We start from the raw sequence: 25,535 nt of genomic DNA, 5'->3' as shown, positions 1-25,535 counted from the left end.
TCCCCTCCCCACCCGCTTGTCCCGCGCGCTTCGCGACGATCCATCGTCGTTCCATCTCGAAGAGAGCTCTCGGAGGAGAGCAAGCTGGAAGTGGGAGGCCCAGTATCATTGCCCGCTCCACCCTTCGCTCCTGCTCTATCCTTTCTCCTGTTCTATCCAATCTCCCTCCGCTGCCCCGACATCTCTCCCACCATCGTCGTCTTTCGCGCGAGGAACCTGGACACCCCTTGTTCCCCTTCACCCACCCGGACTATAATGAAAGATATTAACTACAATTTTATATCGAATTACCGCTGAAACACATTTCAAATTACTTGGGCGTAGCCGCGCCACGTAGCAGAGGCGCCGTGGTTGCTTTAGTCAGGATTGGCGGGATGCTTAACGGTAACATGCGGGATTGGCTCGGATTGAACGGTGGTGGGGTGATCATGGGGCGTGCCAAAGTCGCGATATGGCCGCCCAGGAACGAGCAGAGGTTCCCGTCGTCCTCAGTACGGACAGACCAGTCGTGGCAACTCGATGCACACGCACGCACGCACGCACGCACGCACACCTCGCGTTACAAACTACGTTTCTTAAAGTTTTAGAAACAGACCGATCGGAGCGGTTCTTCTTACAGCGAAGTGTCTCTCGCGCAACAGATTGATCTTTACATCGGGATTGCAATCGTTCGCGAAGCTGCTCCGTGAATTCGGAAGGCGCTGTCGATCGGTTAATCGAATTATTTCTCGAAAAGCCTTGTATAGTTTGTTGTCATCAGATCAGGATTTTTAGAGCAGCCTAAAAAAGGATTCGTCAAAATTCGACTGGAATAATCGAAATGATCTAACGCGATAACCAAGTGACAGTGCGATTTAAAAGAAAACAGTGCCAATAGGCTGTAACGGTGTATTGACAGTTTGAAATCGATAAAGCGCTGATAAAGATTTCATCGCAAAAGTGATCAATTGTGCCACGTGTGACGGGCACTTGTGAAAAAAGTCTATGCTTACACACACAAACTCTCGAAATAAACACGAAAAAAAGGACCAATTGAGTGAACGATTACTGAACTGATAGGGCTTTGATTTATGTAATTACCTGTGGTCATCTATGTGGCACGCAATTGTGGCAAGGTAAAAGCGGGGGGCGTGTCCAGGAATTCTTTCTTAGAACTTTCGTCACGTCTGTTCCATAGTTGGACAATCAGTCAGCGAACAATAAAAGGTCAAACTCAAAGTCTCAAACCGGTTTGAATAAATATTTTGTCATATTTTACCATCTCATAATTGTGCAAAAGTGAGAGGGACGGATTCTTATATAAAAATAATTAATAATTAAACGTGCAAAAGGAAAAGGAGAAAAAGGAAAGCGGAAATGGCCGGCGGCTTCGCTCTTACGCGCGGCAATTATGTTAAGTGGCCAATTAGCAATTAACCAGGGAGCCGAGCCGAGCGGCCCCTTAATTGCTTGGGAAGAAGGTGGTAGCGAAGGTGGAGCGACCGAGTGAACGGGAGGAAGTGCAAGGTGCACACGCATCCCGACGCGAGTATTGGTTTCACGCGCCATTTATGCCAGATTTTCCCTGGACGATTTTGACCAGTCAATTCACTAAATAGTTTTTGAACGGTTGCGCGATTTGAAGGTCCCGATGTAGGTTGAATGAATCTCTGATCATTTGAATTATTAAAACGATAAGCGTATTCATGTCCTCGAACGAGCGAACGAACCAAGTTTCTTGACCTTTTCAACGAAAAATCAACGCACCGCAACATATCTGAGATAAAGAATGTCCGGTAATAAGGTGCTCGTCACACACGTAGAAGGGGAGAAGTGATTCAGAGATCGAGTCTATCCGGAATTACAGTGAAGTGAAATTGAATTAGTGAGGGCACGATCTTCTTGGCGTAGACTACGTCGTCACCGTCGGCAAGATTCTGTCTCCCAGGTACCGGGCGAGTCCTGGGGTGGCGACAGAGGCACCTGCAGGTGCCCGTAGCCCGAAGGAACCACCTGCGTCTACCGTGATGACGGTCCATCACCAGCAGAACCACCACGTGGCCGCTCTCAGTGGCGTCGCCGTGGCCAATAACGGCCTGAATCTCAGCAGGATGTCCGGCCTGGAGGCCCATCGGCTGGAAAACATGGTTGATCGAAACGGCGTTGCTATCGAACGTCTCTCCAACGGGTTGGACTCGCGCAATAACAATCTAAACAACAACAATAATAACAATAACAACAACGGGTTAGAACGGGGCGATGCCTCGACGACGATGCCGCAGAGATCGAGGTTTATGATCACCGACATCCTGGGCGGCGCGTCCAGTAAGATGCACCAGTCCGGTCTGCCTAGCCAGGAGCCACCCGGAAGTCCACCCTCGACGCCGCGGGACCTCAGTGTCAGGCATCAGTCCAGAACGTCCTTGAGCACCAGTAATCTAGACGAGGACAGCGACGCCAGCCACCACGACGGCGCTTCCGTTACGTCCAATGGTAAATCATACTTTATTACACGCTTTCAAAACTGCTCGTCGCTCGCTATAACGATGTAATGAAGCCGCAACAATATCAGTGTATATAACTCTCTCTCTAATGATATTTATATGTCCGGATATTTTAAACGGGAAAAAGGATATCTTCAACATAGAGAGAGAGAGAGAGAGAGAGAGAGAGAGAGAGAGAAAGAGTGTCATTTCGAAAACGAGTTACGGATAAACTAAATTTTGCGAAAAACACAGGATAGAGGAAACAGAATTTAATACACCAATCAATTGATTAAAGTTGCATATTTTTATGCTTTAGATGGCAAAATTTAAGTATTAAAAACGTTCAGTAATTACTTTAAAATTTATTAAGCATTAGCCACTTAAATTTATTTCTGAGTTTTTAATGAATTTTTTACACTTGTTACAAAATTAAATTTTATATAACTATTTGATAGATTCCATCTTCTTCTCTCAAGACATGTATAATTTATTACTACATAATTAATTATCCTTAAAAGATAACAGATAAATAAAAAAAATTTTACGATGTTTTCTCAATATCTAAAACGGTTATTTGGGTAGTCAAAATTTTATTTGCTTGAAAGACGAGTCACTTTACGGCGCTTGCTTTTGAAAGAAAAAAATATATGAACATTATATTTTGAGAATTCATCTACTTTATCTGATCGCTTGCGTCGACTTTTACGAAAGTGTCAAGGATATTTACGGGGTACATGGTCCCTCTCGACCGGATGTTCCAATCGGTGAGATCACGTCGACCGTCGCTAGTTGTGATTGTATAGACCTCTCTTTCGAGAATCAGATGTATCTCTCGCTGCAGAGAGAGGTAAACGTTTTTCTTTTTCTCACTCTCTTTTTCTTTTTCTCTCTTTCTCATCTTAAGTTGTCGGGTCTATTCGACCGACAACGTTTAGGAATTCTAATGGTTCTAAATTGGAGCTCGGCATTTTCGAAAGCTTTAATTATGTTACCCTCATTTGTTTCATTCATCTTTTCTACCTGTCTGCCGCTGTGTCCTCCAGAGTTTAATCCCTCCGGCTGAACAAGTGCTAAGTCGTCGTTAACTTCTTTGATCGGATGATGCCGAATTTCGTAAGATGTCTGGAACACTCGTATTACGCAGAAATTCGTACACACACGTGTAATAGAAATGCAGTGAAACGATAGAACCGATTCTCAATCATACTGCAGTTTTCACATTATTAATTATTCGAAGACTCGGAAAATAGATATTGCAAATTATTAGGCTTATGACACATAAATTGTAAACGCGTAATGTAAATATAGAAGTTGTCTGAAGAGTGTTACTTGCGCTACACGATTTCCATTACGTTTTCTAAAAAAAAAAAAAAAAAAAATAATATTGCATTTTCTCTCCATCAAAGAGACTATTAAGGTGACCTGTCAATAGGTACAATCTCTGTTAATTCAAAATTTCTTTTACCTATTCCCTCTTTTCATCCAGAAAGGAAAAACATAGTCGTTTTTAAACGCGAAGCCCTCAATTCGCTAACAACGACTGTTTGTTTCCATAATCGCTTTATTTCCTCAAAGAAACGTATTACCAACAATTACGCGGACGATGGCGATGTGATTAGAAACGACGACACTAATACTGCTTCTTACTCGTGGAGCGCTAAATCCGGTGCGGCGTCGTTGCAAATGCAAAAACAAACAGCGGGCCGCCAAGAGAGGCGCCAATTTTTCCACGACATTGACTCGCCGCGACGGCTCGCACCTTGCACCGCATCGCTATTTATAACGTCCCTTAAGTGTTTCACGGACAAGACCAATGACCAAAGCCCCGGCAGTGTGGCGTTTGGAAATCTCGAGAGTCACGTCATGGTAATCGATAATCGTCGTCCTTGCCTCGGCTACGGTGACACGAGAAATAGGGAAAAGTGTCCGCGCGTGCGATAAGGGGCTATAGTGAGCTAAAATCGACACGATCATGTGTGTTATGTTTTCATTATAAACTTTAAACTTTGATTAAATACAGTAATTTATGCGAAAGAATGTTAGATTAAAAAAATATATACATATCTTGAAATTTTATTTATATAAAGCTCTCTTCCAAAAGAGCAAATCTTTAGAGCATGATTCATGTGTTTGTTTGAAGTAGCGTGCTATAATTATACTTTGGAAAAGAAAGTAGCGTGCTATATTTATATAATGTTTTTAGCACTAAATGTTTGTGTAAAATTATATTAATATTGTATTTTAAAAATATATAGGTGAAATAATGCTTCTTACGTAAACTCCACGTTGGTCTGTTTGTCAACATATTATTAGCACGTTATATTTAATGCACATTTAGTATTAAGTACATTATAGACGTGAAAAACATATATCGGTAAAAAGATATTTACTTTACAACGAATATAGATGAGAAAAAAATTAATAACAATTGATAATAAAAAATTAATAACGAGGTATTGCATTTCATGAATCATATAAAATCCATTAAAAATCCATTACTGTGCTATATATTCATTATATTATTAACAAGTTCGTCCCATGTTGGTGAAACATTTCCGTAAAGTTGCTTACATTGCGGTCGAGCCAGCTTCTTAATATATATACATACGCATATAGAAACGGAGCCCTAATTCGCATCGCGAACGACATCAAGGCAGAGATCTTGCAAAAAGTTTGTAACGCTTCCACGAGAAAAAGCGCGCGAGCACACACGAGCGATATTAAAACCCCAAGCGTTTTTCCTTTTTTTTTTTTTTTTCTCTCTCTCTTTTCCTTTAAGCTAATAACGCGCGTTCGTTATTGGTGTTATCAGTCAGCGGCCGACGCGCGCGCGACCATAATCGTAAATGGTATATCTACCTTCCGTGGTACGCCATCCGTGCCGCGGGAGATCGCGGAATTATTAATGAGGGACAATTAGGAGGAGTAACGCCGACGTAATTGCCGCGCCGCACGCTTTCACGTAGATTGGCCCAGGCGATTTTTTTTCTCTTCCTTTTTTTTTTTTTTTTTTTTTACCGAAGGGGGACGTTCATTCCAATTTCCCGTCTGGATTATTACATTCCGCCATCATCGCGGCCAGCAGCAGCACGTCACGGTACAAATACGATCGATCCTTCACGCGGCGTTGATTAGAAAATTATTAACGTCAGACTAACAGCCAGACGTAATTGTCGACGGATTTACGCATCGATCATATACGCCGCTGATCGCTCGTTAGCTGTTTACTTCTCGCTGGGATCCCGAACCCCTAATTATCGTATCCCCGAGTATGTCCTTACGCGACAATTACACCGCGTTGATGAGCGAAGGAAGTATTAGCGCAATAAGGGCAATTTAATGTAGCGACGCCGTTCTAATCACAGACCGGAACACGCATATGTGCGCACATATAAGGAAAAATATTTTATATTTAATCTTAATTTATATTTATCATTTATATACACGTGAGTCTTACAATATCACTATAAAATTAGAATTTCTCCTGATTCCTTTCTTAATTATGTATTTATACCGTAAGATTTGTGTGGATAATTAAAAACTTATGTAACAGTTGTGTATTGTATTATTACTACTTGACAGCAATTAATTTTTTACGAGCCAACAAGAGAAAATAAGATTGTAAAAATAAAATTTCTCAATCTGACAAGTTTCCAAAGAGCATTAAAATTTCAATCTTTCTTTTATGACAAATATAAAAGTTACAAATTTACATATATCTTTATGTAATTAATTTATGATTACATTTCTCTAATGTGCATATTGAATTTAAAATATAAATATATACATACGTTTAAAATATAATAGACATTTCTCATTTCTACTTTCTCCTACGTATGTTTCTCTTTTTAATACGAATCTTAACGTCGGATCAATGCACTGCCGTTTTAGCCGGTTGAGAAAGGCGTGAAAAAAAAAAAGACCGATCTTTCTCCGCGCATGAGAATATCATTTCTCGGACGCGTGTGCGAGTCGTTTGTAATCCGCTTACGAAGCCGACACATTCGTCCCCGGGATCCCCACATTGTTGTCATCTCCGTATCATGGGTCTACGGAAGGTCCTGCCAGAAGCCGTTTCACGCCCTTACGGACGAGCTCGCTGACTTTTCGACGCGCGACTAATCCGAGAACCGGAAATGATTGGCAACCGTTTAGATCCCGGACGCGGATTAGCAGTTCTATCCGAGGGACTTTCGCGAGACGAAAGCAATTTCGGATCCCGAAGGCGCGCTTTTTGCAAGCCGGCTGTCGGACTTTTGACGACACAATCTACGCGGAATTAATCCCGCGATCTGAATATCAAGCCGAGAGGAAAGATTCAACGGCGGCAATGTCGGCCAAAGAGCGAAGGCTTTGAGTGACTCGTATAAAAAAAAAAAAAAAAAAAAAGAAGACCGATTATATCTGAGTATCAAATAGGAAAAAATGTAAATTTATAAAGTGCATGCGTATGAATTTTGTGTAAAAATATTTCTAGAAATGGAAATTAAAGCGCGATTGTATTTAAAAAATATTAAAAATATACAGTGTTCTTAAAATGACTGTTTATTTACAAAATAGTAAAGAGTATAAAAAAAATACTTTTAAGACAAAAAAATATATGTATTTGAACAAAATGCATACTTTATGGATCTAATTTAATTATTTTTGCACATTTATTAACAGTAAGTCTAAAGAAGAAATAAAAAGAATTAACAAAAAATCGTGTAAAGCAATTGAACTTTTATAAATATTTAAATTTGTATAACAATAGACATACTATTATGCCAGTATAAAAATTTTTTTAAATATCTCTGATTTTATTAAAATAGTCACTTTAGAAATATTCTGTACATATCTAGAGTTTTATAGAAATAATATAATATAAAATAATTTTGCCAATAAAATATAAAATAAGATATTTTTTGCAAAAATTCTGTTTTGAAAGTACTAATGAGACTTTTTTTTAAATGTAAAAGATTCAATCACATCTAAAACGAATTGACCAATGTTTAATTTTGCGTTTCAACGTGTTTAAAATTTGGCAATTGCCATGATTTGACGTTACACAGAATATCATGATAAATCTAATCGTAGACAGTGATCGCGCGATTAGCTCACAACGCGTAGGAAGGGTATATATCGTGTTTACAAAGCGGGTGATCTTAGATTACGCGCGAGTGATTAATTATTCCGTCGGAGGCAAACGTTTACGTAGGTAACAATGCGCTTCTGCGCATTGTTTGTCTGATGATGAAGAATTTCGCGGTATCCGAAACGAAGCGATCATTTACACTTCATGATTCAAATCGATTCTACGCAAGAATCATTTTCAGATTTGCTCCACATTAAAGGCGACTCGATCGATAAAATTAATCATTCTCCCTATGTAATTCCCGAGAATCGCCTGTCGCGGAGATAGCGTAATTTCAAAGTCGGTATCGATTTCAAGAATGTGAGGTCATGTCTGTCAACGCGGATATACCGGGCGCTTAAGAGGATTTGAGAATCTCGTTAGGCGAACGTTGGAAAACAACCACGCGAATCCCGACAATGACGATAAACACCTGTCGGCGAGAAACTTTTTAGCGAAGTCCGGTCGTATATTGTGACTCGAGCCGTGTGCGCTCAAAATAACGAGGTAATTATTACCTAATGTGTATACTGCGGTAGATCCGAAACTTCCCAATTACGTCGACAATTGTAATATTTTTTCGTTCTAACGAGGAAAGGGTCGGAATTGTTCCTCATCGATTTTCATGGGCTTTGGATACGTCGTAGAATAGCTAAAAATAAAAAAATACGTACTTCATATGGACTTTGCGCTTAGAAGTTGAAACTTTTTGTTAATTTGATATTATTTTATTTCGATCAAATGTCATGGAAGAAACTCTCCCCCTCTTGCGATTTCGAATACAAGTTTTATAGTATTTTATATACTTTATATAGTGTCCATTATATTTTTACCATCATATCTTTGTAACTAAGCCTTAAATTAAACTCTACCTGAAACTAACTAAAGAATATAATTTTGGTAATTTTTTTAACTCTCTTTTCATAAGGTTTAGTTTGTAAGAACAAGCTTTTTTGAATCGCTTATAACTCGGAAATTATTAATGTCTTGACATTTTTTGCTGAAAAAAAATAGTCTTTAAATGAAGAAGAATCCCAAGAATCTGCCATTAGCAGATAATGCAGTATAGAACGGTTTAAAAATTGTCTTGGAATAAATAATATAATTTATAGCTGGCAATAAGAAACTGTATTAATTTTTTGCGACTGACTTATTACATTAATATCAATACATTTGTTGCAAGAGGGATAAAACTGCGAAATCTTATTAGTATTTTAATAAAGACAAAATTGTATAAATAATTAAAAATAACAAAAAGAGGCAAAATTCAATTTCATTGTTAAACAATATAATATTGGTTATAATTATGAAATATAAACGTATACATACCTAATTAAATAGTTTCTTAATTATTACAGTTATTAAAACTTTTAAATTATTTTAGATTGAGGTTACAAAAAATATATTATTCGAAACATAAATATTTATAGATAATATTTATAGATAATTGCCTATAATTTTAATTTTAAATTGGCAGACGTTTCCAAATCGATCTTTATAAAATGAACGCATTGATATCTTCGCAAGTAGCCGTGAGTGATGCAATCGTTGCATTTCTATTCGCCGCATGCGCGGAATGCGTTCGTGAAATTCGAGAAACACGAACGTTACGCACCCCGTGGAAACCTTAGGCTTAAGCATAATATGATCTGACAGTAACACTCGATTGCATTTTTTCCTATAAAGTTTCCGTGCTGCGATAGTTTGTGTCGTGTAAGCCGACACCTCTCAATCCTTATTATGCTATGAGATATTTAAACAAATTACGCGATAGCTATCGAAGGATTGTTATGATCGCGCAAGATAATCGCAGATCTCATAACATTATCACGGGTAACTATATCATTTATGTATGATGTAATAATGCTAATTATTGCTTATCCGCAAACGTTATATAACATTTACTATATTTATAAATTCCGTTATATAATATTTATAAATTTATACATCACATTTATTCACCATTTTTTTTAAGTTTTTTACGTTATTCTTTTATTATTCTTTTTCTTTGTTCCTATTTATTTACTCTTTATTATGTTTACGCACAAAATTAAAAACGTTGATAAGGGTATTGAAAATATAACGCAGTTGTAAAAAATACAATCAAAAGTCGACTGTACAACGTATGGGACACTAATTTGGTTCAATCCTGTAAGTTTGTTTTTAAAATTCTCGCCGACAGTTTGTTCCCCGTGGGATCGCTGCAAATAGAGTGGGCAGGCAATAAAACGTTGCCCCCATAACATTATCCCCAGTGTTTTCTCCCCCAAAGGTGGCGACGCGGTAATACAATACAGAAGAGGGGTCAGATTCTGCCCCGTCGAGGGCCACCGCCTTTGTATACGATCCGAGGGGTTGTAGGTGGCGATGGTAAGAGAACATCCCGTACGACACGAGGCCAAGCGAAAAGGTGTGACTTGTATTTGTAAGCAAAATTCCACAGCAGTTTCCCTAAATGCTTCTATGTGAAAAAATAATACCCTCGAAAAAACTTTGTCGTTAATTTCGCTAACAAATTTAATTTTAACTCGTGTATAAAAAACGTATTTTATATACGTAATAAAGTATCCGATATATTGTTTGTCGAAATAAATTTTTCTTTAAGGCATTTAGATTATACAATATGTAATAAAATATTTTTATATTTTAGAGATCCTTACCTGAATGTATATATTTCTTACAATTAGTAAATAAATTATTTCCATTTATACGATGTAATGTAATTTTAGAGGATGTCACGATAAATATTTGATAAAGAATGCATCATTAAACGTACATTAGCTCTATAATTTAAAAAAAATCGGTGCATTTTTGTGTTTGTTTCAATCCGCTATTCTTTTTTTTTAATTTTTTAAATAAGATTACATATTTAATTCATATATCAAAAGACAGAGAGAGAGAGAGAGAGAGAGAGAGGAGACATTAACGTATAATTCATACTTCTTTTAATAAAGAATTAATAAAAATTTCATATGTAAAATATAGACGTACAGCTCCTTAACTCTCTTCCGCGGATTACTTATGTGACGCAGTAGGTGCGAAATAAAGCAATAAACAAATAAAATCGGGAGACACAATGAAAACTCCGGGCTTTTTCCGTCCTCTCTTTTTCCCACTCTCAGCCACCAAGATCATAAAGTGCGAGAGGCAACGTTTCGCGAAAGTTTTATTATTCTCATTTTTACGATCCGTCCGGCTGATTCTTCCTCTCTAGCTGCAACTACTAGAGCTGCGCTCTCCGTATCCTTCGTCGCAGTATCTGCGAGTTTTGCATGCAGTCCTTGGCCCAGTAACGATACTGAAGAGCGCGATTGCTTGGGAAGTTGCCTGTCATTATATATACATGTGTATTCAATTATATCTATAATATAGTTTCCTTATGAAAGGAATACTACACGAGATATTTGTCATTAATAATCACTCAAATATTTAACAAAAATCAAATCTTTTGTTTTCGATATATTTTTGAATATTTTTAAATTATTATAGCATTTTTTTGAAGAAAACAATAATTTTAATAATATAGTAAATTAAAATTTAATATAAGAAAAATGTTATTCTGATATTTATAAAAGAAATTTCGTTGCGGATCAAAATTGATTTAAGGTCCATCATATAGCTGTCACGTTATACGTTCACAGTATGTTTGAGATTTAAAAGAAAATTTAGTATTATTTATCTAAAGAGCAAAAGTTTTAAATTGTAAAAAATTCTTTAAAATTATTCATTTACAGTAATTTATTCCTTAACAATTTAAAATATGAATTTATTATAACTATAAATTTTTAATTATCTAATTATAAATTTATCTGTATATAATAAATAAATATTAAATTGTACTACATATCATTTAGATTTGAAATTTATAAATCGATGCAATCTCTTCAATAATTTTTTTAAGATTCTATTTTTTATTTCAACCTGATTATTCCGATTAAAATTTGTAGACCGTTCGTTTATATAATAAATCACACAATATTGCGCGGAGACCATTACCATTAATGACGTGAACGATTTGACCGCGACGTGGACGACGACGGCAACATGCTGGCACTAATTGCAACGGCGCATAATTGCTCGATAAACATCCTGTTAATCTCACTTTTATGTGCCATACATTGTACCGCGGCAATGCTTGCAGCACGCAAGTCTCCCCTCTACCTCCCTCTGTCCCTCATTTCCTCCCTCTTTCTCTGTCTTTCTTTCTCGCTCTCTTTCACCTTCTCGTAATACGACTTGAGAACACGTCATGATTTTCACTGGCGCGTATACGCGACGCATCCGTTACGACGCCATGTTTGCGAGAGCCCACCTTTAAAATACATTTCGTCCCCTAACACAATGGAAACGGAATGTTTACCATCGTGACTTATGAAGATACACTCTCCACGAGCGTTAGTGTTAATTCACGCAAAAATAAGAACGAGAAAAAGGCGTACTTAAAACATTAAATTTTCACCTGAAAAATTAAGAATGAGAACTATTAATTATAACCTTGACATTTTTCATGCCCCTAAGTATGAAAAAATATACATTACTACTATTAATTGTCATGTTTCTATCGTTATGAATGAAAATAAAAATTATTTTTATATGTTCTACATGTGGGATGTGAAAATTTTTCGAAATTATACCACCTTCAAAATCTGCTTGGAAATTCTTGAAATTGACACAAAAATCTAGGAAAAAAATTATTATTAATATATATATAAATAAAAAAGTGTAAAATATTTGAAAATTTATTTTATAAATTTAATTAAAAATAAGAAAAGAGAGAGAGAGAGAGAGAGAGAGAGAGAGAAATCTAAAATATCGTAATACATTTTAAAATCATAAGACTATAAAACTATATATATAAACCTGATAATTATTTGATTATATTGAAAACTAAAAAGATAAAGGAAAACCTGATTTCACAATCGACTCTCAAAAGAAGATGCTATAAATTTCTTTAACGTCTAGACAAATCGTCTTCTCGTAAACATTTTGAAAGTATTTTGAAAACTTTACTAAAAATTCTACGCGAGAGAAAAATCTGTCAAGCATATCTAAACCACTCTGTCTGCAAAATAGATTAAAATTCATTTTAAATAGCTAAACTTTTGTTTGAGCGATTACAAGCGCATCAGTTCAGCGTATCATGAGTGACGCGTTTTATCAATGAATTGCACTGACAAAGAAAGTTTATTCTGATGAGACCATGTATAATAATACTGCATAATTATATTGATCTAAATAATATTGGAAGTATCGATAATTGGCTTTATAACTTTATAGCATAATAAATAACGTGAAATTTGTGATGTTAAAAGAAAGAGAGAGAGAGAGAGAGAGAGAGAGAGAGAGAGAATGTGAGCGAGAATTATTATGTAAATAAAAAAATATGAATTATGTTGAAAAGAATTATTAAATTATACAAAACTTAATAGAATAACAATGTTAAGGAATAAATTACTATAAATGAATAATTTTAAAGAATTTTTTATAATTTAAAATTTTTGCTTTTTAGATAAATAATACTAAATTTTCTCTTAAATCTCAAACATACTGTAAACATATAGCGTGACAGGTATATGATGGACCTTAAATTAATTTTGATCCGCAACAAAATTTCTTTTATAAATATCAGAATAACATTTTTCTTATATTAAATTTTAATTTATCATATTTTTCTTAAAAAAAAATACTATAATAATTTTAAAAAATCAAAACTAATGATATTGTTATTCTAATTCTGTGCAACGTACACATGACACATCTGTTTTTTATTATTGTATAAACTTTATAAAAAAATATATAGATCAAAATGAATCTCGACGGAAGGTTAATGATGTTACTCATGACGTATTATTTACGAAACATAGATATTTCTAGAGATTATGGCTTTTGCCATATATATTTTAGTTGATTACAAGACATTTTAAACTGCTATATACTTCATGTTTGAAATCCTTCTTCGAAACGTTGACATATGATACTCAAGGATCGAAACGCAAGATCGTGACTTCAACTCCGGGATGGAAACCACTTTGCGCAAAAGCCGATCGCCATTTTGCGTCAAAGTGAAAACGCGGGGTAAAGGGTGGCGCGTGAACACGCTCGTAAGAACGAGGCGAAACACAGATAAGCCGCTCGCGTCCGGGGGCTTACGTGCCACGCAGACAAACGTAGCGCGGAAAAAGAGAGGAGACGGATGTGTGTTTCTCTCGCGGATGGGCTTCTCGAGTTTCGCTACGCGAAACGTAGCGTGCGAGTCAGAAGGATCGAGGGGCTAGGGGCGAGAGGGAGAAAAGTTGTCCGCCTAACGTCTTGGAAGTGTCTCTCTCAAAAGTAAAACTCCGACCGGCTTGGAGGGACCCCTCTCACCCTCCTTCCGCCCCCAACCCCCTGCGCTCTCTAAGTATATCACATAGTAAATTTAGTTTTCCAACCTCCGTTTCCACCGTTCCACTCTTATCTTTTTTTCTCCTCTCTCTCTCTCTCTCTCTCTCTCTTTCCTTCCCTTCTTGCAAACCACCCCTTTCCTTCGTCGTTTTCGCGGAGGAAACGAGTCACGGGAGTCGAGCTACGATGCCGATGCAGTAGTGTCACGACGAGGTTCCTTGCTCGAGGCATTTCCGGAAGGGGGAGGGGAAAGGGGGAAGCGAACGGGGGAGGAAATCGGGTGTGCGCGCGCGCGCGCGCGCTGTGTTAGCCAACATGGCGCAGCAGGCTCTGGACCCGTTCGAGCGAATCTGGCCGATCAAACGGGGGCTAAGAGCCGCGCTTTCGTCCGGGTTAACTCAATCCACGGAGCTTTCTATCTTCCCAACCTCTCCCTCCCTTCTCTTTCTCTTTCTCTCCTTCGTTCTCCCTTCTCCTGGTCCTTCTCCGTCCGCCGCCTTCCTTCCGGCTCTATATTATTCCCTGGCTGTATCCCACGCACCCCCGGGTTTTCTCCCACCTCGAGCACAGAATGTTTCTCTCCCGCGCCATCCACGACCGTTCCAATCGATGAGCTCGCGACAACGGGCCTTTAGATACTTTCAGAAGCCTGTACGGACTTGCCGTTCTCCCGTGGGAGATTAAGTCTCGATGGTTTTCTCTGATCGGGACTTCTCAGCAAGTTGCTCGATTTACTCGCGACAAGACACACCCTCCGGCTGCGGGATAAATTCGAAGATTCGGCTGTATGGTCTATCGGAGGCGGTGCTATACTTAAGAAAAAAATTGAAATGCTAGCATCATAATTTAAAAATTATATATCTAATTGAACAGTTAATGCAGTGCCAACAATATTTATAAGAATTAAAAGTATCATGATTATTATATATTAATGTCGAAAAGTCCGTACACTCTTCTCTTGCGTTACAGTAAATATACAGGGTGAGGCACCTAAAACACACACACACACACACACACACACACACACACACACACACACACTCTCTCTCTCTCTCTCTCTCTCTCTCTCTCTCTCTTTCTCTCTCTTTCTCTCTCTTTCTGTTACATTCTAACTGTGGCATATAAAAACATGACATTCCATTTAAAAAACGAAATTGACTTTAAATCTCTGAAACAGCTCCATTTACAAAAAAAAAAAAAAATATTTACATTATTGACTCTCGAAATCATGCAACTTTTGTATGTAACAATTTTTCATACAATGCACTTAATTTACGAGTTATCCAAGATGTGCAAATTAAATGCCTTACTCTGTATATATTTTTCCATTGCTTTGATTAAAAGCCAACAATTTTGGAAAGTAATTTGCTTCTCACCGCATTATCGATGCATACATCATTCATTTGTCTCCAATAATCGTCCTTAATTTTCCGCTCCATCAAAATGACGCGTAAAATGGAAAATCACGCGCATTCCCCACTATCCTTCTGTGACAGAAACAAGGATGACGGGATGCGATGAAGTTTGAGAGGGATGAAATGAGAACGAGCGCGCGATTGTGTGAGCGTGACTCGTATCCTGGTGGTGTAATCGGTCTCCTCAGGGAATTCCACCTCCCCTCTTTCTCTCTCCCTCCCTCCCTCTCTCTCTCTCTCTCTCTCTCTCTCTCTCTCTCTCTCTCTCTCTCTCGCTATCTCTTTTCGGATACGGCTATGTATCGGGGGGATAATTTGCGGCGTCTCAACGCGGCTGCGTGGTCCAATCCGCGATATCAGCCAATCGGCTTTCGGCTGCGCGGAGAGAGTCGAACTGAGAACAAAAGGATCACTCTTTCTCTCTCTCTCTCTCTCTCTTGTTCTCTTTCGTCGATAGAGAGGCAACTGCAATCGCCATGCAGGCAACGGCAAAAACGACCACGACGTATAATCTACGCGCATCGATTCCACCCTCTGCGAAAACAAAAGCCGCACTCGGCCCTTGACAGCCCTTCCCTACAGGCCCAATAGACCGACGATTCTTTATAGCGATCTTTTTGGTAAAACGATTGTATCAGAATCATCCTCGTTGATATACGAGCACTGTGGAAATTTTGATAGTATAAATATTAAAAAATGAGTTGAAATATAAAATTTGCTTAGAATTAAACCAAAAATCTTACGTATGGATATATTTTGTACAATAGATTTTTAAATAAGAAATAAAAATATAATAATTAAATATGATAATAAAAATAATAATAACAAATAATTATAATAATTATAATGAAATTTCACATATATTCAAATAACATATGCTTGATAATTCAAAATATATAGTTGCTTTAACTTGCTGTAACTTTGTAGCTGATTGTGCGACGAGACAGTAGGAAAGCAAGAAGACATTCAATATAAACAGTTTTGTAATTTCAGGTGGCAAAGAGGATGACCCTAAAAGCTCGTCCTCGAGTTCTTTGGGCTCCGCACAAAGTAAGAAGCAACGTAAAGCGCGTACGGCATTCACGGATCATCAGCTTCAAACTCTGGAGAAGAGTTTCGAGCGGCAAAAGTACCTAAGCGTGCAGGACAGGATGGAGCTGGCGGCGAAACTGCAGCTGACGGACACGCAAGTGAAAACGTGGTACCAAAACAGAAGGTAAGCGAAACGCGAAGGAGAGGAGGCGCGTTACTAATTTTTAAAAACGAGACACGAAGCGTGACATATGCAGACAATAATTAATTTTGTGGCCGCCGTATACGGACGTGTAAACGATCGCAATATAATGATAGTGGTATTATATTTTAAAAAATTCCTTTAGGGCTGACACACAACTAATTATATGAATAAAATCAATGAGATTTTTTTCAACTTTGTAATGGTGAATTTTGGAAATTTTTTTATCTCGTGTGTCACAAGTATCATATTTAATAACAAGTCTTTCTTTTGAACAAAAATTTCAAAATAATTTTTAATATTGCGTTCGAGTCTTTCAATGTGATTTTTCATTCAAATATATAGATATGTGACACGAGATTTTTATTTTAAAATAATTACTAGGTCTGCCTTTTCCGCGAGATCGACGCTGTGCATGCATAAAAAAATTGGAACCGTTAAAAGTTTAAGAGACTTTAAAGAGACAAAGCATGACGATCGATCGACCCTTCGATGCTCGCGTTACATTGTTGAATATCGGATAGAAAGCTCCGCATCACGATCCCCTGGTCTCGGAAGCATGGCGGCGCGGTTCTTTGTGCCGGCGCGTGTCGAATCCGTAAATGGAAATCGCGGCGGCCAACAAAGGCGTTGTTTACGTGGTTAAACGCGAGGATCGTTGGCCAAAACTCGAGCAAACATCTCGAGAGTCATGCGCCTCTATTACCGGTTTTGCAACACTTAAGAATATATATTATATATACATTAAGAATATAAATATATTGTGTAAGTGAAAAATAATTTCGATTATTATGATAGATTTCTGTTCGAAAAAATTATGCGTGTAATTAAAAATTGTATAATATAATATATTACATTGAATGCGTGAAAATAATCTTTTAAAAAATTTTTAAATCGAAATCAAAATATATATGTGATTTATTTTCACTAGCATCTATCTGGATTTGTTTATATTATTAACAAGAATTTTATTTTGCTCAAATAAATATATAAAATTTTATGTATACATTTTTGTAATAAACATTCTTTTGTTAAATTTATTTTAAAACTTATTGAAATATATCGATATTGGAAAAGAAATAGAATTTCACCTGAAACTATTGGAATGGCCATTTTATATTCATCGCATTACCAACGCTTTAAATCCGTCATCGGTACCTTTACGAAAGTAAGATTACGCTGTTGGAGTCGGTTTCCAAATCCTCCGCGGCATCCTTTGTAAATGCGATTTCGTAAAGTCATCCAGTGGCGCCTGTGGTAGTTTCGTGCTCCTGATTTTTCATGGGCCATCCACCTCCTTCCACAATCTAATCATCAAGTTCCGTTGGTCCAACTCACATCAATCTCGCATCGAAAGTTTACCGAGCAAAATTAAAATCGCGCACGGTATAGTTCTTCGGAATCATTTCGACACGGCTTTGTCCACGAGTAAATGAGTGTAACATCGGCGGGAAAGATTTTCTATAGAGTTCCCTTTCATGAACAAACAATACCTACTGAAACACACATTCAGATATTATTTATCATACGTTATTTAAATCTCTTAAAACATATTCACAATTTTTTGCCGTTTTCTTCATAATAACAAGGATAAACTTTATTATTTTTTTTTTTTTTTTTTATTACAAAAAAATTAAAAACTTATTTTTTTAAACATAACATAAAAAGGTTTAGAAATTCCATAGGCTTTTAACTAAAATTCCGACTCGCCATGTAAAATCTCGATATTATATCCTCGCTTTCGATGTGCAAAATATTCGCTTCATTAATTCCGCTATGTACTAATTATCACTGTTCTCTTGTTGAACGCGCGGTGATTAGCAAGGGAACACCCACAAGTCATGACTTCGCGATTCTCTGCCGGCGGCCGTTTAGTTTAGACAAGCGGCCGATCGTGCACAAAGAAAGAAGGCGAATCATTAATGAGGAGAATCCCCGTACGATCGTGATGTACGAAAAGACGAGGCGAGCAGCAGACTCTCTAGACTGTGTCATTAGACTGTCAATTACCGGTGGAGAGCGAATGGCGTAATGACAGGCAGCGAGCGCTGCCAAGCGTTGCGCCGCTCGTGGAAGGAGACCACTCTACCTGCATTTCGGTGGCTGTTCAATTTTTCAAGCGCAATTTCAGTGCACCATTCACGATTTTTTTTTTGTTTTTGTTCAAAGACGCTGGCTCGTTCCCCATATCATGACACGGCGGTCTCGCTCGCACATACGCACGTACTGTACACGCTGTAATCGTTATGGCTATTTATTTCTACAGTCCAGCAGTTTGTTCGCTCATTACGTTGAATCGATGTAGGTAATGGACAGCAGTGACTAAAGAATGGCTTCTGATTCAGAACTCTTTGTATAGTGCGCAAATTACTGTTTTATAATTTCATATATATATATTAGATTTATTTAGATTATTGTTTTAGATTATTTGTTGTTAGATTATTTTTATTTACATCTAAAAAATCTAAATAAATATGTATTTTATTTTCAGCGTATTGTTAGTGTAATTATTCTAGCTTATTTCTTGTATTCCTTGTATCATTATTTAAAGGAAAAAATAACTCTGAATTGTGACGTGTCAGAAATCTGTGAAACGTCCGATCGAATGAGTAGTTAATAATTGATCGATTATTGCACAAAAATAGTTTAAAAAAGAAAAAAAACAGAAACAATTTTATCGCTTCAGAACGAATTATTTTTACGCATAATTTTCTCGGAAATGTTTACAAATGTTTACAACAGACATATGTTTCAATCACACATGTGCGAAATGGATATTATATCCACAAATAATTAAATAGAATAAATAATTCAATACAGTAAACACTCTTATACTAAACGCTTTAAATACCATAAAATGTAAAAAATACATCGCTCCTGAGAAAAACGATATAAATTACACTCAGATCAGCATGATCAGTGCATGATCGATCTCATGGTATCTTACCTGCCCTCTCGGACAATATCTCGGGTCCCGTGAAATCGAGCCCGAGGACGTACGCGTCGCGCTAATTAATTTTCTCCATGTTGACACTCAGCCGTGCTTAATTAGAACGAAAATGACGGATACTCAAAGCGGGCACGTGTGCCCGCGTGAAAGGACGCGGGAGAAAGAAAGGAGGGAGGAGGGAGGAGGGAGGCAGGCGCGCTGGGCAAAAAGCCAGGAAAATTAGTGACGCTCCTGACTGACAGGCGGTTTCTTAAGTGCCCGCTTAAAGTTTTGCTGCTCGTTGCATCCTTGTCCCGATGCGATTGTGTGACTCGGCGCTTCTTCGCGGAGGCGCCGGCCACACCTCGGGCGCCACGTCGACGGGAGAGAGGCCCTTTCTACTCCCTTTTTCCCGAAACGCACGCATGGAAACAGAAGCTCAGGGTTCATCCATGTCGGCATGTAATATATTTAGAGCCGGCTCAAATCAATCTTGTGTTTTGCATTCGAATTCGACGGATTTTAAATCGAGATCGATATGTGACGAGCAATGTTTTCCGGTTATTGAAATTATCTATATAATCATTTAGATTTTTAGATAAAGAAACTGCCTTATCTCATCTTTCTCTAGATAATAATGAAATGTATTATTTATATCGTTATCTTCGATAGAAAACTTTGTTATTTTTCTTAAATTATTTTAGATAATGGCTGCATTCAGCTGTTAGTAAGCACTTTATAATTCTTTATTATGTTTGGTCCTTACATTTAGATTCAAGGATGAACTAAAGGTAAGCTTCAATCATATTAAAGAATCAGCATTTACTAAATGATGATAAGTTTTGCTAAATTATAATAATTATAACGATGACAGTGACGTTTTTTAAAAGAAAATTTTCAATTTTGGGACTTTGCATCACTACACCTCCGTTTATAGAGTATATAGAGCAAAATAAAAACACTTTCATTATTATATATAATTCAAAGCCAAGCTTAATCGATTAAGCTTAATAAGAACTCGATCGATTCAGCCATTATTGCAAAATTTATAATCTGAGATACTCTCAAACTCGTGTAAAGGTACACGATGCGCGTCTTGCTTAAAAAACCTGAACTCAACGCAAGACACTACCATATCTTTCGATAATGATTATATAAGATAATTATAATGTTTTCATTTTTCTTAATTATTTTTTTGAAGCAATGCAAATATTTGAAAATCATCTAAATAATATGGTTTATAATTTCGTCTATTATCTATAGATAAACTTGAAATAAATTATCTTTATTTCTGAGATAAAAATTTATTTGTCTTATCTTTATCTTTACGTGAAACACTGGTGACAAGTTTCCTAAAATATTATCGGTGTAAGGATAATAATTTTCCGGAGAAGGTCGACTTGCTTTTAATTAACTACGTATATAAGACGAGTAGGGTAAAAATTATTTAGTCAGGTGTTGATTTTCGAACATAAGAAAAATTGTATATAAAGAGAAAGAAAGAGAAGATAAATGGATATGATGTAGATAGATGTGTTTTGTGATGGATAATTCACAGATGTTGTAATTAACAAGAATCATAGTAATTTCCTTGGAAGTGTATGGATTTATCTCTAATGAGTGTTCTTTCCTATTTTTTTTCCATTCTTATAACCGTCTTATTTAATCATTGATCAGCGCGCGCGATGATCATCAATTGTACGTTAATTATGCTCAATGAATTATCTGAACAACTACTTGACTCACGCGCGATGTCTTAATTTTTTTGCTTCATGAATATTAGATAGATTCTTTCTGTAAGAGAAGTTAAATTTATCAAACCGTGTACAAGAATCGATTTGCTTGAAAAGAACCTTCTATATTTATTTCAAACTTGCACACACATACACATACACATATACACGCTAAATAGTTGAAAATATCACATTTAGCTTTCGATTTGCTGATGTCTTATTCATCGGGTGATCAACTAATACGTACGTAAATAAATCACGCGTCAATCGCGCTTAACAATGAGTCACTTGACACGATTGCGGATACCAGGATATCTATTCCTTAGAAAACCTGGAATTTTTAGCGATTTTTTTTGTACTTGGAAAAATCAAAGAATTCTCATAGAATTTTATTGGAACTCAACGAATTTAAAAAAAAAAATTCTTTTTTTGATAATCTTCTTCTTATATTGTAAACAGTTGATAAAACAAGTAAATGTTTAAAATATATTAAAAATATATATTTATCTCTGTTTATATATTCAATATGTTAACAAAATATTATGTGAATATATATAATATATATTTTTTATTATAATTTTTAGCAGTAAATATGAAAATGTATTATGCAAGTGAAAAATATTATCTATTTAAACAATTCAGTTTTTTTCAATATATTTGCAAACTTAACGTGAAACTTAAGTAGCTCTGTGTTTTTTCTTCATATGTAAGTGCAAAATAGTAGAAAACGTATGCATAAAAAAAAACTTATAGAAAGTTGCACGGAAAAATCTCTAAAATATTTTTTTCACTTGAAAATTTTGAACAAAAATTTCTGAAAAATCAATAAAAATATTCAGGAAATTCTTTTACAAGATTTAAGTAGACGTTCTGAACACACGTGCTCGTACGTTAATCACAGACACACACACAACTAGGATGTCTTTCTAAAACATTCTATAAAAATTGACGAGAAGCTAAATATCCAGCGATTCATTCGCACAGCGCTTTTCCAACAATAAACGTTCTTCTCGCTTTTCCACATGCCCTGGAGCACACACGGTCATTTGGTTGTTTAGAAGTCATTAGGACTCGTTACGTTATTCGCGGCAAATCGCTTCTACTTATCGGCTAATTACGCGCTCGGCCATAAGTGAGCCGCGGTAAATACACGCTAACGTTGACGGAGCGTGCGCCTCTCGATCTTTAATATCAGAGTGCTTAGCTCAGCTCGCGGAAAGTGCATTTTAATCGCAATACCAACGAGACTCGGCGCGCATGTGCCATTCGTAACGCACGTTGAGATTTATCCGCTCGAACGCGCGACTTATGCTGATCTTCCACAGAAAATTAGCGGCGGATACTTATCATCGCCACCTTGTAACGATTAGCGAAAATTATGTTCTTAACACATTGTTTTCTTTTTTATTATCTATATTCACTGTGTTTCTTAAAAAATATTCATAATTTTATACGTTTTATATTAAATTTTATTTGACAATTATATTTGACAATTATACGCGTCTTTTAAAAATAAAATTTTTATTTATTTTTTATTTTATTTGTTTATTATTTTCAAATCTATAACACATATATTTTTAAATTTGTGTTAAATAAAGACTTATCTTATTTCTTCAAAGAAAATCATGATTTGATAAATAATAATTTATCCTTTCAAGTGGGGATAAAGTAAGATGGTTCGTTTTCAGATCTCTAAAATACTCTGGCGTCTAATTCAACGTGTATACATATAATTGAAATGAGATGTGAAAATAAAACTTGTGAGTTGTGAGTTGAAGATATGACGTACAAAGAAGACTATTTGGAACAATGCACGTTTTCGAGGTAATTTATGGAAAGGTTGAGGAAAAAGTGCAATTTTAGTTGGTAGCTGGTTTGCTTTTACGTCGCCGTTCGTCTTTTTGCGCGCATATGTGCGCTTATATGGTTCCCGTGTATACACGTTGTTTCACCTTTTGCAAGCTTCGCGGGAGAGTGGATTCTGCCCTCGGGACGTGACTCGTAATTTCAGAGTACTATTATGCGGTGGCTTGTTTTTTTTTTTTTTTTTTTTTTTTTTTTTTTTTTGAGACTATTACCGTGCGTCTCCATCGTTCGTGTTTTCCGCGTTGTCGCGTAATTCGTTGCATTTAGCAGACGGATCGCTAAAAAAATATATAAAAAAAATAGACAGACATTGAAAAAAAATAACAGAATATTCGCGCTGACGAAGGTTTAAATGTAAAGCTTGTAAAGTTGTAATGATAGATTCATTGCTCCATCTTCTCACCACATCATAGTAGTAAAACTAACGAGAAGTAGGAAGAAACTCATTTGAGCTTAAAATTACGCTGTAGATATGCGGCTGCAAATGTAAGGTTTAAGAATTGATGATTTATTTGCCGAGCAACTTGAACATACGAAACCGCAATCGTTCTAATGCTCTTTTCCAAAAAAAAAAAAAAAAAAAAGAAATAGAAAAGTGTCAAAGAAATTAGGTCGCTCGTGACACAGGTTCCCGCGAATATTCCGCGAGAAATATTCCGCTCGGCTCGGAAAGATCCTCGGAGCGCAATTTAAAGTACGCCGAGACGAGAAACACGTGGACCTCGGCGAGGTTAAATCCTTCACACGGTTTTGCGCTCGTTATATGCCATCAAGTATTACATACTGTAAATGTGCGCGCAGCGGTATTTTACTATAGCCAGAGAGAAACGATAACTCGCGTCCGCGAAGAATGCAAATGCAGGATTATCTATAACGGGATAACGGCGCCGAAATGCGCCGCGAATGACTAATGACAGCGTAACGTCCCCCGTGATAAGGCCGCGCGAACGGAAATTCTAAAAATGAAAGAGAAGAATTATTCGCGTTTTACACTCGGGCGACAGTCCCGCTTCAAGATTAATGATAATATGTACGAGCGATAAATCTGACGCAAAAAACGCGAACGCACATTACTATTAATTCATATACGGGCGATCAAGGTATTGCAAATATATCTCGGTTTGTTTTTTCCAAATGCATTGACACGCGCGAGAGAAAATGTAAGAAGAAGTAAATAAACGATAAATGTCAAACTCTTGAGACGCGTCTGAAACTTATCAGCATCAAACATGGTAGCTGTTCCTCAGAAAACCTGGATTTTTTTTTGTATCTGGAAAAATCAGAAAATTTTATTTTGGAATTTAAGACTTTTTTTTTAAATTCTCCCTTTGAGCATTTTGTTTTTTTATATTGTAAACAGTCAGCAAAAGTCAAGTGAATTATGTGAATGTTTAAAATATTACAAATACCTATATCTCTGTTTAAAATATCTTAACGAAATATTAAATATTAAATATTTATTATTTTGTATTTTTTATTGAAATTTTTAGTGATAAAAAATGAAAATTGTAATACCTTTGCAAATCCGACATTTGAAACCCTTAAGTGATCTTGTGTTTTTTCTTTGTACGAGTGAAAAACATTAGGAAACGCATACGATAAAAAAAACTCAGTTTAGAAAATTATCAAAAATGTCTAAAATATTCCTTTTACTTGGAATTTCGAATAAAAATATTTGAAAATTTAGGGAATCTTTTATAATATATTCGGATCTATACTCTCATGTCTGATGATAACCGGACGACACTGCGTCTTCAATGACGACATTTTGCCGACGTATATATGTCGCGATCGTGAGAGAATTCGCTTTACTCTCTCTCTCTTTCTCCAAGAGTCCTCTGTGCTTCTGCGTCGTCGCCGGAAGAGCGGGCTTCCCACGCCTCCGGTAAACCGCTTCATAACGGGTCGCCTTGATTTCGTGGATACTTGTGTCGAATGCGCTCGTTTCGATCGTGTTCTTGCGTCACGCGTCGTGATACCATTTCGTGCCGTGCAAGATTTCACGAAATACCGGCTAGAAAAACGGGGCTAATCGGGTGGCGCGCGATAACAACGGTCAGCCCGTACCACCCCTTCGGTAACGACGTATTTGCATGCGCGTTTTGTCGGCCCTTCTCCCGTCCACCTGGATATATAATCACCTGATTAACTCTTTTATTCTACGGGATACGCTTAATCGACGTGGTTTAATTAACGTGCGCATTCTCATTCGAAATGAGGTCATTTGTTTTTTGGTAATTTTGCCGGCGATGGTAATTTGCGACTCTTCACGCTTTTTATCGGGCTAATCGGGTTGTACGCAATCTATTTATTCAATATTTGATACAAAGGAAGTATTATATATTAAGAGAGAAAGAGAGTATAGTAGAGATGCGATTATTAAAGCGTTTTTAGTT

The 25,535-nt window shown here is 36.7% G+C and overlaps 1 protein-coding gene across 1 annotated transcript in view; it reads left to right on the top strand.

Annotated features, from left to right (window-relative positions):
* Nucleotides 1–323: 323 nt before the first annotated feature.
* The window catches only part of LOC140663682 (uncharacterized), a 33,071-nt gene continuing 7,859 nt past the window's right edge, over nt 324–25,535 (top strand). The window contains exons 1-2 of the mRNA XM_072888041.1: nt 324–2,472; nt 16,371–16,593. Coding sequence (XP_072744142.1) covers nt 2,007–2,472; nt 16,371–16,593 — 689 coding nt within the window. The 5' untranslated portion in view covers nt 324–2,006. The remainder of the gene's footprint in view (nt 2,473–16,370; nt 16,594–25,535) is intronic.

This window comes from Anoplolepis gracilipes, chromosome 1 (assembly GCF_047496725.1).
Source record: "Anoplolepis gracilipes chromosome 1, ASM4749672v1, whole genome shotgun sequence".
NCBI classification, from domain to species: domain Eukaryota; kingdom Metazoa; phylum Arthropoda; class Insecta; order Hymenoptera; family Formicidae; genus Anoplolepis; species Anoplolepis gracilipes.
This window is presented reverse-complemented; position numbering and strand designations above follow the sequence as displayed.